Raw genomic sequence first — 13,932 nt, 5'->3', positions numbered from 1 at the left:
TGCTAGTGATGTGTTTGAAGATGATTCAGCTGTGGCGCAGACGATTTTGACAGTGAATAGTTAGTCATATGAAAATGTCACATTTATTCTAATAATAATAGTAATAATTTACAGCTGATTGAGAGTGGCAGAGTGTCTACTGGAGAATCCAATCACTGAGAACACTCCTTTTTTTCCTTTCTGATATCTAAACCAACATTTTGTAAACAGGTATTTCAGACATCCATCATAAGGCCATTTGATTCACACAAGGAACGCTGTCATCTGATCAGAATTAAGAATTTTGAATTGTTCAAAGAAGTATAAACAATCATGCATCCATGGTAACAGCAAAAAGCTTGAAATAAAATAGTTATTGAACTGAACCAAGATAACCTAATAGAGGATTCTTAAAACATTTTAATGCATCCCATGTAGAAATCTTTATAAATCCAGCCTCTTAGTCCTCCAAAATGCCTGAGACCCTCACACTTCAAACTGCTGCAAAAGCCTTCTTCCCACCTCCGCTTGTTGATCCAGCTGGAATGACTTTCAACACATTGAACGTCACAGTCTTTGCCAGGGGCCTGTACAGAAGGATGAAATTATCAATATTTCAATTCATTGATTGTCTCAAGTTTGTGTGTGCAGAATAACTTAACATATGTTCTAATCCCAAAGCCTAATACGCTAGAAAATGGACGTGCAGTACTTTGTTCCAAAATTTTATACCACAAAATGACTGAATGTAAGTCTTTAATTTGACGATAGAATTTCTTGCAATACTAACAGCTTATGCCCTGGTATCCATATGCTTCAGGTGCCAAGGTTTGATCCATGAGAGAAGTGACATAGACGGGTTAGTGAGCAAAGTGCAACCGAGAAGGGTGTCCATTGTGTCTCATTTTCTATGGGTTAACTTACCAATCAACCTTTTTTCCTCCTCGGTAAAAAATTACAATTGAGTAATTATATAAAAAGTTCCACACCACAACTCATTAAACAGCAAAAGGATTCCAGCCCAAAGTGCTTTGTGAAGGCTGAATCTGACGGAGACCAATGACATGGCATTTTAATAGGAAAAACAACTAAGCCTGCATTCCACCTAAGTTAGTATGTCTAGTTGAGAAACAAGCTCACCTGCACTGGCCTATGATAACATGGTCACCTTCCTTCACACGGAAGCAGGGAGAAATATGTGCAGGTATATTTGAGTGCCTCTTCTCATACCTAACAGAAGAAACAATTTAAATTAGATCCCCACTAAGAAACATAAACAGCAAAAAAGGTATCACATGCCTTTGATATTTCTTCACATAGTGAAGATAGTTTCTGCGTACAATAATGGTTCTGTTCATCTTGGCACTGTGGCATGTACCAGCTAATATGCGGCCCCTAATTGACACATTTCCAGTGAATGGGCATTTCTTATCAATATAAGTCCCTGCAGCAAACACACAATTCTTTCACGTTGGCATCAGTGTGTTCTATAACTTAAATCATGCTGAAGCAAACAACTGAATCATCAAGGAGAAACTAGTATCACACAAGATATTACAACTATCAGCTTCCAACAGATATAAAGAAAGATGAAAAAATTATCTGTGACTGCGTTTTATTTCCTTAGAATAAAACATAAATATTGGTAAAATGAAGGACACACTTAAGTTTGCAAGTATGAAATGTGATGTACAAGACAAGTCTATATATTATTTACATCATAAACAACAACACATTTGATGTGATTGTCTTAATAGAGAGAACACATACAGATATATACATATGCCAGTAAGTAAAGTTCTAAATCAACATAACTAATGAACAAAACCAAAAATTGAAACCCAAATGCTGCTAATCCATTGAGACAAAACAGATAGCATACTAGTATTGGACATGCAGAATACCGGTACATTGAGCAGTATATCAACCTCTATCATCCAATACCATTGAATAAAATTATAAAAGTAAAAAATGAACAATAGTGTGTCAGTATCAAGATATACATTTTTGTACTGGTATTTAGTCTGACCGGTAAATACAGTGTATATCAGTCCAACCGAAGTTTGAAACCTTGATTATAACCATGGGCATCGAAGAAAAATCCAGTACAGAATATCAATTTCAAATTATTTACATGATATCAAACTCAAACTACCTAAAATATCTTGTCAAGTGTCGTTAGGAAAAAAAAGTGAAGCTATCCAGAAAAAGATGTGAACCATTGGAGAATGATAGATAAAACAAAAATAACTATAAACATTGGAGTATTAACAACAAATCAAAGTGAATGAAACCAATAGATTATAATTCCCAAAATTATTAACATGGAGGATTTAAGAGAAACAAACTTATGCAAAATTAAAATCATGACTTGATCAACTAACACTACAAAAAATCTGTGTTAGATCACTTAGTTTCCAAGTCAATTGTTTGCTTGATATTTCCTAGCACAGCCATAACTCGGAAGATAATTAGCAAGATACTTAGTAAATGACCAAGAAAATTGCATTTTTAAAGGGATGAATTATCCATCAAAAAGAGACCCAAACTAATAAATATGAAGAAGCTAAAACGAGACAGAGAAATTAGATCTCCCACCTTCAATGGCTTCTCTTGGGGTCTTGAATCCAAGTCCAATGCTTTTCCAAAATCTGTTGCCACCTTTGCCAGGCCTCTTCCCCTTTCCAGATTTCTTCGAGCTGTATTGTCCACTATATCAATGATCCTAAAATCTAACAAAACAAAAAGCTTATGACATTAAGAAATAACTGGCTTACCAAAGAAACACCTTTGGCTGCTTAAGGAATGCCTTTTCAGTCTGCACAAGATTCAATTGAAGCACAAGAAGCAGCTAGTCAGAAAGGGACATCACTCCCAATATGCAATAGTCCCTAAATAAAAAAAGCATGATTTTGTAATCAACAAATGCCAAATGAAACCAATTTCATCTGGAAACTTACAACGTCAAATGGACTCATTCTGATCGTCAACCATGGCAAATACATGATTTACAAAGTTTAAACATAGACTTTATCAGACTTTACATTAGATAACAAGCGATTATTCCTCAACGAAAGTGTATCAAGGACTGCAAACTCTACCAACTAATGTTCTACCGTCTCGGCCCAAGAACCTCGCTTAGCATTTAATTAGGGTTCCCCAAACTCCAAAATTGGAATTTGATCCCTCTCGGCCTTCTTGTACCAAAAACCAAAAAAAGGACTTCGAATCGTCACGGAACAGCTCCAGGCGTTAAAATCCAAAACATACAACAGCAAGGGGCAAAACAAGTACTTGGAGAAAAGAAACCAAAGGAGATTCGCGCCAACCTGTTCCGCCATGATCGAGGAGCAATGTGACTTCAATCAAATCAAGCGCCGCAGCAGATCGACTGTATTGCCTCGGCTAGTCCGGTCGCCAACCCTAACACTTTATGTACGGTGGCGGGTCGAAAGACGGTCGAGCTCTTCGACCCTACAGCACATCCACTGCAGAGCACCATCTGCGTCCATCACGCTTTGGCCACCATCAAGATTAGTGCTGCAATTGATCGACTAGCAACGACTATTCTTTACCCATGAAAATTTTCGGGGTGCCGTGTGTGTATATATATATTAGTTTCGGCCTAATTCAGATTAGAGGTAAAATAATTAAAAATAAATCATTCTTACTTAGTAACACGATTTAAATTCTTTTAATTTAGTTGCTAAATTAATTGAACAGATCATCTCTTTGCTCCTCGATTGTGTTTCCTGTTCTGTAAACGAGACCGAGTGCAAAAGAAGACACATTAGGCAATGGTTCTTCTCGCTTTGACTCTTCACACGAGGCTCGACCAGAGCGAGCTGCAGAGGAAGACGGAGCAGAAGGCGTCGACGCAGGTCAGCAACAGGAGCAAGATGGCGGCCAGGAACGTCAGCACCTGCCACGAGCCGGTCACGTAGTTCTTGATGAACCGCCGAGCCCTGACGCTCCACCTGCTATTGTAGTAGCCGTTCACGTCGGAGATCACCTTGTCGAGGAAGTCCACCTTGGTCGGCCTCGCCGACCTGCTCATCCCGTTCCACAGCTTCGCCACCTCCTCGTCGTTCTTCATCCAGTGCTGGACGACCCCGGATCGTCTCAGCAGCCGCACGTCCTCCTTGGTGTCGATGATCCCGTTCACCAGCTCGGTGTAGCGAGTGAAGACCAGCGGACCCGGCTCCGCCGCCGTCTCGTATGCTACCAGGTTCCTCAGCACGACCTCGGAATTAGCGTCGAAAAGCATGGTCGGCAAGTAGAACGTGGCGGTCTTCGTGTCGAACTCGATCGTCCTCAAGTCTCCTTCGGTGGCCGCGAACTTGACGCCGCTTTTGATGAGCTCGGTGACGGATGGGATCTCGATCTCTTCGGCCAACAATGGTTCACAGCGAATGGGGCTGTAGGACCTCCTCACCCCTCTGAATACGGCAGTCACGACAGGCCATGGGACCTTCAACAGGAACTCGATGGGCTTCACTATGAGCAGATTCATGATGTGTAGGGCGGACGCCGAACTCCAGACCGAGTCAAAAAGCTGCGTCGAGTATTGCGAATCGACTTTATTCTGCTCGTTGTTCGATTCAGGCGCATCGATCACACACTCTATCTCGTTGTTGATGTTGCTGCTGCTGCACATATCTTTGGCGTTGGCGACGATGATGCAGTAGAGCAGCTGCAGCAAGTGCGCGTATCGCTTGACTTGGACGATCCTTGCGAGGCTCTGCGTGGCCGTGAAAGGAGAAACCGCCTTCAGGAACCTGACCAACATCATGGAGAGCTCATCCTCCGCAGCTTGACTTGAGGAGCGCTGGAAGCACAGCATCTTCCGAATTAGGAAGAGTGGGATCTGATTCTCCAGCATCACGACGTCTCTCAAGATCGAGTTGCAAGCCATCTTGATCCCCATCAAGTCCGTCGTCTGCGACATCGATGGACCCTTCTCACAGGAGAAGTTGCGAAGAAACTCGAGCAAGAACGAGGCATCGATCGCCATCATCCATGCTAAGGTATCCACATGGAGATCGATGTGCCTGAACATAAGCTTGGGAGTTCAGAACGCGAGACCGAAGAATGTCGAATCGAAAAGTAGGGACGAGGCTAACCTGTGGTAGCAGGATCGAATGGCGTGCTCCTTCAACACGCAGTAGTCGACGATTTGTTCGAACGTGAAGCCGTGGAGCTGGAGCTGGTTTTGGATTCTTTTGGTGGCGGCGAGCTTGTAGTGCTCCATCTGGTAGAGCTGGCGATCCCAGTGGTGGTACGGGCCAAGCGCGACGATCTGTGGGATGTACGCTTCCGGCTTGACGGAGAGGAAGCTCTTAGGCACGCCGAAGATGGAGACAGGGCCTCGCGAGTAGTCCTCCTCGGTCATGGTTTCGAGAGTGCGCTTGACGTGCAGCACCCATCGGACCTCGTCACAGTGGCTCCGGTTACCAAACGAAGCAGACGCCTCCTGAGAAGCTTCCATGGACGTTCCTCCACCAACAACCGATGATGTCTTCGCTGCACAGATTGTACTTAAAGGGGAAGATGGCACTGCGAGATTAGCGTTCTCGCACTTACCATCGATCAAAGCGGGTATTGCTTTTGTTGACATGGAATCGGTTCTGTGTAGTGACTTCGATGCTTTGTTCTCGGCCCAACAGAATGAAGAATCTGTGCTGTGATGATGAGCAAAGTCATGAAGGAGACATGGGGAGTCATCTTCAAGCTCTGTTTCGGGCCATTTCCACGATGAAGGCCAGGCCAGGCTGCAGAGAACCGCACAGCGAAGAGAAACACCCATGTTTCTTTCGAGGTGTGCGTGGACGCGAACCGATCCGACGTACCTCAGGTCCTTAAGAGGCCCCGTCAGCCCTTGAGATAAGCATGGCTGATTCACCCTCAAATAGGGAGAAAAAGATAATTCATTATAATGATATTATTTGTTTTTTGAAGCGCTTAATTTCGTATAGTAAATTGGAATATTTCTATTCCTATATGCACAAATTTTTAGTGGATATTTTGACTATTTGAGTCAAACTTGATACACTAATTCATGAACGATCGGATCCAGTTGTTCTATTGCCGGATCCGACAACAGGAGTGAAAATTTCGATATCGGGGCGGATTGTGTCAACGAAACTCGATACTGTTTTGGGGGAGCAACGGATTCGGGTTGATCGAACAGGTCGGATTCGATTGTTCAGTTGCCAGATCCGACAAGGAGAACAAAAATCTTGATATCGGGGCGGATTTTGTCCATAAGACGCACACTGTTGTGGGGGGAGGCGCCGAGGAGGTCAGATAAGAGAGCGCGCTATCTCACCCTCTCGCAGCCATGGCGGCGGTTTCATCGGACTTGGCCACGGCCTTCTTCGGCCTCGCGAGGCGGCACACCGCCGTCGCCTTCAACCTTCGGGCTTCGATTCTCGCGGTCGCTCGTCGGCGGACACCTGTGTCCATCTGTGCCCGGGCATACGCCGTTGGGGCGAAGCCGGCGGTTGTGGCCGGCCCCGGACGGCTCGCGATCTCGACACGATCGCGGGCACACGCCCGACGCTTCGCTGCCTCTGCAGCCGCAACGGACGAGGGATCCGACCTCCTGACGAAGATTCCGCCGGACGACCGCATCCCTGCCACCATTATAACTGGGTTCCTTGGCTCCGGGAAGGTAACGTGTCGAGGGCTTTGCTATCAGTTACCCCCTGTGCTCGCGGATGCTTCTATGTTTGTTGAAGTCACACAAAAAAGATTCCTCCCTGCCACCCTTTCTACGCTTAGCAACAGAAAAATCCTGTCTTGACGATGTTAGTAGAATAAAGATTGTAGAAGCTGGTGGAGGTAGCTTAGATATGCTTTTTTTCTTGTACCTGGTTTCTCCCTAATCCTTTGGGATTTTGCACTCTCTCCTGTATTAGATTACATAAGCATTTTTTTCTAATCCAGTGTCTATTTATATTGTTATTCTTCTACTTTGGATTCGTTTAATTGCATCCGTTTCATAAGGTGTTCTTTCTGCATCTTAAAGTTTGCCCTTGCATGAGGAGGAATGGTGTGTTGGCAAAGCAATAATAGTAAGATGTATAGGTTGATTTGTCTGACTCCTCATTTTCTCTACCCGCCAATAACATGTGCATATACTGTTTTACAAAGGATCCAGCCTGGATAGTAACTTCCTGTCCAAATAAGAGCTAAGTGTTCTGGTTTTATTTAAGACTGCATTTTTTAATTTACACTTTAGAGACCCCTTGGCATAATTGGAATGATGGGAGGAAGAGTAATTAATCTGATAGCACCATAGTCACTTTGAAATCCATGGCATCCATTTTCAGGGAAAGCATGCCTTATATCTTATTTTAACTTGGTACTAGTCTACCAGAGTAGCAAAAAAGGCTGTTTAGGTATCTTATCCAAATTCTGGTGGGCCTGTTTGCATAACAATCTTTAAATAAGAAAGGAGTCTTTGTTGCCTGTTTGGACATTGTATTTTGGCTGCCTCAAGATTTTTTATTTATTCTTTATTCATAGAGGATGAATTCAGCAGACCTTTTCTTGTTCATCAATCACCTTTGTTCTTGAAATAATCTGACATTTCCTATGATCCAGTTTCAATCTTAACATTATGCGTTGAATATGAGGAACTAAGTTTTGTTGCCAAGAATGATACTTCATCTGATAAAAAATCTGAGGCTTCTGTCCGAATATTACTCTCACACACCAATTGTATTTTGTGTTGCTGAAACTGTGAAAACTGCTAATTGTTTGTTTGCTGATTCTTTGCTTTTATCTAAAGTCTAAAATTCATTTCAAAAATTACAAAAGGTGCTTGTAATTGATGAATGCCAACTAAATAATATGATCAAGCACCTTAACTAATTGACTGAATGCATTGCTAATCTAAGAACCCAGTAAAAATATGCCAACTAAATAATATGATATTATTTTGATCAATGTCTTTAGTTAATTAATTGCTACATAGATGTATTTGATGCTCCATGTAACTTGATTAGACCATGTTTTCCATTGACAGACAACTTTGCTAAACCATATATTGACTGCTGATCATGGAAAGCGCATCGCTGTTATTGAGAATGAGGTATGTCAGATAGTTCTTCAGTAGCCTATATGATCATGCAATTTGTCAGCAACCCATTGAACAACTTAATATGGTTGTACGGTACTAGGAATTTCTGATAATTCATTTTCATTTTGTTCTTCATTTGCAGTTTCTCTATGCATACTGTTCTTTGATGCTGAATGTTTTGTTTCTCAATTCACTAGAAAAGTTTTGTTTCTCAATAAGATGCACAATCACATAACTGATCATGGTTTGTTTAGTTACTGAAGTTGTGGCGTTTGCTTTTGTTCTGAAATGTTGCTGTCCTTGTCTATGATTGCCTTTACTAGTTTACTGGAACCTTGACAATTAGGAAAAAAAAAAAAGAAAGTAAATACCATTACATTTTCTCAAGATACTATCATTAACATTTGGGGAAGGATAGGATATATGAACATAAGGAGATTGGGCAAAATTGAACCATTTTTTCAGATTTAAACTGTTTTTTATTGTTGACATAGGTGACTAGAATATTGGCTATAGTTTCTCCGATGCTTCAGACATCCTATTGCATGTGAAAGTTTTAGTTGCTGTTTGTTTGTTTTTAAGTTGTCGGAACAAGAAAGATCTTAGTTCACTCCTCTGAAACATGGTAAATAACTTGGAAAATGGTTCCACTAGTTTTGTTAAATCAAATCTAATTAACAGTCCAGGATTTTGATCTTTTGATGATAGGGTCATAATTTTTAAGATTCTATCTATTGGCATTTTTTCTTTGTAAAATACCATCTTTGCTGCTAAGTTCTTTGTTACTTTTACAGTATGGAGAAGTTGATATTGATGGATCATTGGTTGCTGCAAAAGCTGCCGGGGCTGAAGATATAATTATGCTCAATAATGGTTGTCTTTGCTGCACTGTTAGGGGTGATCTAGTTCGCATGATCAGTGAATTGGTTTCAAAGAAAAAGGGAAATTTTGACCATATTGTAATAGAAACTACAGGTATGCATAAAATTCTTGCAATGGAACATTCTTAGGATTATTTATAACAGAGTTATAACTTAGATCTACTCATTCGTCCTGCTCCTTGTGCATGAAATGGTCCATATGCAATATGTTTCTGTAGAACTTGACATTACCAGATTAGGCTACATGTTCCTATGTTAAGTTTTCTGATCATCAGGTATCATGCATTTGTAGTTTATTTTTGTTTGTGTATAATGTGCAAGGGCTAGATTATTCTTGCTCTCATGGATCAATAGAGCAAGGTAGGTTCATTTAAAGGGTAGGGAAGCTTCACCTAAGAGGAGCATTCTTTTTAAATATCATCTACCACATAATTGGGTTTATTCGTCAGTGTCATGTCGTTCGAATATATATTTGGATAGCTCTTTTTTGCTTTTACAGAAATCTAGTTTATGCAGATCAAATTAAAAACTGTAGACCCTCCTTTTTCTGATTTATATTGCCTCACCTTGCTATTTATTCCTTTGCAGGTTTGGCAAATCCAGCTCCTATAATCCAGACATTTTATGCAGAGGATCAGATTTTTAATGATGTCAAGTTGGATGGTGTTGTTACATTGGTAGATGCAAAGCATGCAGGTTTTCATTTGGATGAGAAGAAGCCCAGAGGAGTAGTCAATGAGGCAGTTGAGCAGATCGCTTATGCCGATAGAATAATAGTGAACAAGGTAAATATGTCATTAGTTACTAAACTTACCTACCCTTGGATGTCCAAATGGGTTCAGTTGGCATCAACTCTTTGAAACCCTTGCATCTATTCAATGTGTGTTTGTTCTCCTGTTTTTGTTTAGTGTTATTCAACTCAAATTATGAGTTTGATTCACAAGATAGATTTAGATGCTCTGTTCTAGAAAGGTGACCACTAACAACAAATAAATTTTGAGGCAAAACCAAAGGGCAGCCCAGTGCACAAGTTGTGGGGTTGTACATACAACTTTATCCTGTAAGCAGAAGGTGGTTTTTGTGACTGAACCTTAGTCACCTAGGTCACAAAGGAACAACCTCATGGCGGCGTCAAGAATTGCCTTCTAACAAAAATTTTGAGGCAAAACTGGTAACCAAAATATTGTTTATTGAGACAATACATATCTTTTTTATTGGAGACTAAAATTTTAATATTTCCATTTAGGTATAAATAATTTTTCACTTGAATAAAGTCCTCTTGATACATGCATAGTTCAGCAATCCGTCATTGCAAATATATATCATGGTATTTGAAAATTAATACAATGATCCTTTTTTTTTAATGTGGAAATCATGGTTCTAGGCTTCTAGCCTTCTGGTTAATAATTTTGCTTGCATGTTTACTGACTCTGTAAATGATTGCCTGATTTGATTAAGTGTATACCATGTAAATCTATGCCAATAATCATGATTTAAATGCTGATTTCAATGGAAAAATAAGAATTAGTAAGCATATCATTGTGACTATGTCATAATTCGGGTTATTTCTTTGGGTCCAAGTTACTTAACAGTTGTTTTGCATTAGAGCCATTTTTTATCTTGTTAGCCTAGTGGATACATAGTGATACTGTTACCAGCTCATTCTAACTTCTTCTCACAGCTCAATTTTAGGGTAACATATCTGGTGCATAACTCATTTACTTTCTTTCATAAATGCTGTAAACTTGCTGATTATGAAACTAAATTTTCTCTGTATGATTGTAGATTGATCTTGTTGGGGAGTCTGACGTATCCTCACTGATTCAGCGGATAAAGGTTAAGCCTTATAACTTGGTACCTTGTATAACTACTGATATATACTCTTTCAGAGACTTCATGTGGTTCATGATATTAACATTCTTGAATGCAGAACATTAATAGCATGGCCTATTTAAAGCGAGCAGAATACGGAAAAGTTGATTTGGATTATGTTCTTGGGGTTGGTGGATTTGATCTGGAGAGGTTCTTGTCCTTCTCTTATCTTCTTTCGAGTTACTTAGATTGAGTATGACTTAATAAAGTGAAGATGATCACCGGTTTGACTAACTTTATATTTTTGTCTGGTGGTTGGTGTTTACCATAGTATATATTTGTGCATGTTGGACTTTTCTGCATGTAGATATTTGGACACTTGCTTTTCTCATTGGAACTTGGAGTTTGAATGACCTGCAATTGAATTAATTATTGTAAATGCAACTTGGTTATCATCTTTATATATAGAAGAGCACAGAGATGTTTGACAAAGAAAAGGTTTTTTAATTGTATTCCCAATTTCTGAAACTATTATTGGAATCTACAAGTTTGTTAGATGCCAACCTTCATTTTTGGTACTGTACCATTTTAAGCTGATTGTTAAATTTATGGCTTAGTTCCTCTTCAAGATCCATTATGTAAGCAGAAACGAAGACCAATCCTCTCTTTCCATTTATTGTTTCTGCTTGCGATCTTAATAAACTAGTCATTTTTAAGATTATATGTGATGTATATGTACATGCATCTTTCTTGTATGTGCTTGTGTTCATGTCTTCGAATGTGATGTTAGTGTGAACATTAAGTAGATTACTTTTATACTTTATTTCTCATTTTTGATGTGAGAACATGATGATCTGGTAGATGGTTATCTGATCTTTTAGTACCTGCTTGTGAGATAATCCCATATTTTTCTGTCACCTTTTCAGGATTGAGAGCGTTGTAAATGCTGAAGCTTCCACTGAAGACCATGATCATGATCATGATCATGATCATCATCATCATCACCATGATCATCACCACCATGATGAGCATGACCATGAACATGGTACGTTGTGCAACTGTCAACTTGGGACTACTCTAAAGATGATCTATGTTTATGAAGTACACTGCAGTTATCTAAAAGGTACTCTCGATCATCGATTGCAGAGCATCATTCTCATTCTCATGCTCATGATCACACCCATGATCCTGGTGTCTCATCTGTGAGCATTGTCTGTGAAGGGAACCTGGATCTTAACAAGGTCTGCTTCCGGTTTCCATTCTTCTGATGCCTTATACAAAACAGTGATAGTTACCAAGAAATTGAAATATATATTGTTATTTTTTGTTGGAGTGTTTAAAAGTTATAACATTATACAACACCTTCTGCAGGCAAATATGTGGTTGGGAACATTGTTGATTGAACGTAGCGATGACATCTATCGAATGAAAGGTCTCCTGTCTGTTGATGGCATGCCCGAGCGATTTGTGTTTCAGGTGTGTTCGGATAATTCTCTGGTTGATTGTTTGTTAAATACTAATGTAATTAACTTTCTCTTAAAGTTACCATAAGCACAAGTTGTAGAGGCTCGGAAAATTGCAACTGAATTTGACGTGGCATTTCCCATTCGACAGGGTGTTCATGACATTTTCCAGGGTTCCCCCGATAGATTGTGGGGCGCAGAAGAACCCAGGGTCAATAAGATCGTATTTATAGGAAAGAATCTAAATGCTGAGGAGTTGGAAAAGGGGTTCAAGAGCTGTTTGCTGTGATGATATTTCCCCAGTGGAAGGTCCATACCTCATCGAGGTAATGCATTATTCTTCCATTTCACCTCTGAATTTTGTCGTCCCAGAGATCAATCGAGTTACAAGTTTTTTTTTTCCTTTTTCTTTGTTGATCTTGAGATAATATGTTTATCACCCACGACAATGGACATGATACATTATCCTTACCATATAGTTGATGCTGATGACAGCTTAAAAGTGACTGTGTTCTTGTGATGCCCTATTACTAAGAGATTTAGAGTACACTATAACATTATCCTTACTAAGAGTTTTTACATGCGATTGATTCTTGGATAATTATGCAAAATTGTCATCAATATTTTTTGGTAAAATTGTGTAATGTATGTTATATATCTCTTTCATGTCAATAGTAATCTCTCTCTCTCTCTTTCTTCTTTTTGTTTCATTCTCTTCTCCTTTTATTTTCTTTATTTTTTTCTTTGAATTTTTTTTTCTCTTCTCTTCTTTTTTTTTTCCCTTCACTATGGTACCTTTTCTTTTTCTTTTCTTTTTTTTCTTCGGATTTTTTTTCCATCATCTTCTCTTCTTTTTTTTCCCCTTCACTGTAGTACCGATCCAATCTTAATCGAACCAAGGCTCAATATGAGTCGACTCGACGGATACAGATTGAGCTTTTTTCCTTCGTTATGGTATCCTTTCTTATTTTTCTTCTCTATCGTCTTCTCTTCTTGTTTTTATTTTTTCCGTCACTTTGGTACCGATCCGATCTTAATCGAACCAAGGCTCAATATGAGTCGAATACGACTCAGATGCAAACCAAGACTCGACGGATACAGATTGAGCTTTTTTCCTTCATTATGGTACCCTTTCTTTTTTTTCTTCTTATTTTTCTTCTCTATCGTCTTCTCATCTTTTTTTATTTTTTCCTTCGTTTTGGTACCGATCCGATCTTAATCGAACCAAGGCTCAATATGAGTCGAATACGACTCATATGCAAACCATTATTTTTTCCTTCGCTTTGGTACCGATCTGATCTTAATCGAACCAAGGCTCAATATGAGTCGAATACGACGACGGATACAGATTGAGCTTTTTTCCTTCATTATGATACCCTTTTTTTTTTTTTCTTATTTTTCACGATACCCCCTTTTTTTTTTTCTTCTTATTTTTCACGATACAGGTCGAATATGACTTGGATACAAATCCAAAGCTCGATACGAGTTGGGGATATAAATACGGGTTGGATGTGATCCGAACACCTAATAAGGTGAGAAAACAATAACATAATTACTCAAGCAAATTTTGTAGGCTTTGAGTTTTCTTTTTTGACCTTTACGAAATCAATCACGTATGCTTTGTATGATGATTAATAATATCAATTAATCTTAATTTCAAATCTTGGGCTGCATCATGTATGATGATGACATTAGACACCCAACTCCCTAT

The 13,932-nt window shown here is 39.5% G+C and overlaps 3 protein-coding genes across 3 annotated transcripts; 1 reads left to right on the top strand and 2 right to left on the bottom strand.

Annotated features, from left to right (window-relative positions):
* Positions 1-265: 265 nt before the first annotated feature.
* Positions 266-3,472, bottom strand: LOC135617664 (small ribosomal subunit protein uS17). Its single transcript, XM_065118117.1, has 6 exons — positions 3,309-3,472; positions 2,757-2,797; positions 2,578-2,678; positions 1,279-1,423; positions 1,120-1,209; positions 266-566 (listed from the first exon to the last, which is right to left on the bottom strand). The coding sequence occupies exons 1-6, from the start codon at positions 3,318-3,320 to the stop codon at positions 473-475; spliced, it is 483 nt and encodes a 160-aa protein (XP_064974189.1). The 5' UTR covers positions 3,321-3,472; the 3' UTR covers positions 266-472.
* Positions 3,473-3,654: 182 nt separating this feature from the next.
* On the bottom strand, positions 3,655-5,543 carry LOC135617663 (putative UPF0481 protein At3g02645). Its single transcript, XM_065118115.1, has 2 exons — positions 5,103-5,543; positions 3,655-5,030 (listed from the first exon to the last, which is right to left on the bottom strand). Exons 1-2 carry the CDS (start codon positions 5,465-5,467, stop codon positions 3,800-3,802), a joined length of 1,596 nt encoding a protein of 531 aa, XP_064974187.1. The 5' UTR covers positions 5,468-5,543; the 3' UTR covers positions 3,655-3,799.
* Positions 5,544-6,243: 700 nt separating this feature from the next.
* LOC135617662 (uncharacterized) lies at positions 6,244-12,787 on the top strand. The gene is made up of 10 exons (XM_065118114.1): positions 6,244-6,652; positions 8,012-8,077; positions 8,860-9,040; positions 9,535-9,731; positions 10,732-10,782; positions 10,877-10,968; positions 11,685-11,803; positions 11,905-11,999; positions 12,130-12,234; positions 12,373-12,787. The coding sequence occupies exons 1-10, from the start codon at positions 6,320-6,322 to the stop codon at positions 12,508-12,510; spliced, it is 1,377 nt and encodes a 458-aa protein (XP_064974186.1). The 5' UTR covers positions 6,244-6,319; the 3' UTR covers positions 12,511-12,787.
* The last annotated feature ends 1,145 nt before the right edge of the window (positions 12,788-13,932 follow it).

Source organism: Musa acuminata, chromosome BXJ2-7, assembly GCF_036884655.1.
Source record: "Musa acuminata AAA Group cultivar baxijiao chromosome BXJ2-7, Cavendish_Baxijiao_AAA, whole genome shotgun sequence".
NCBI lineage: Eukaryota > Viridiplantae > Streptophyta > Magnoliopsida > Zingiberales > Musaceae > Musa > Musa acuminata.
Note: the sequence above shows the minus strand (reverse complement) of the source record. Positions and strands in the feature narration are given on the sequence as shown.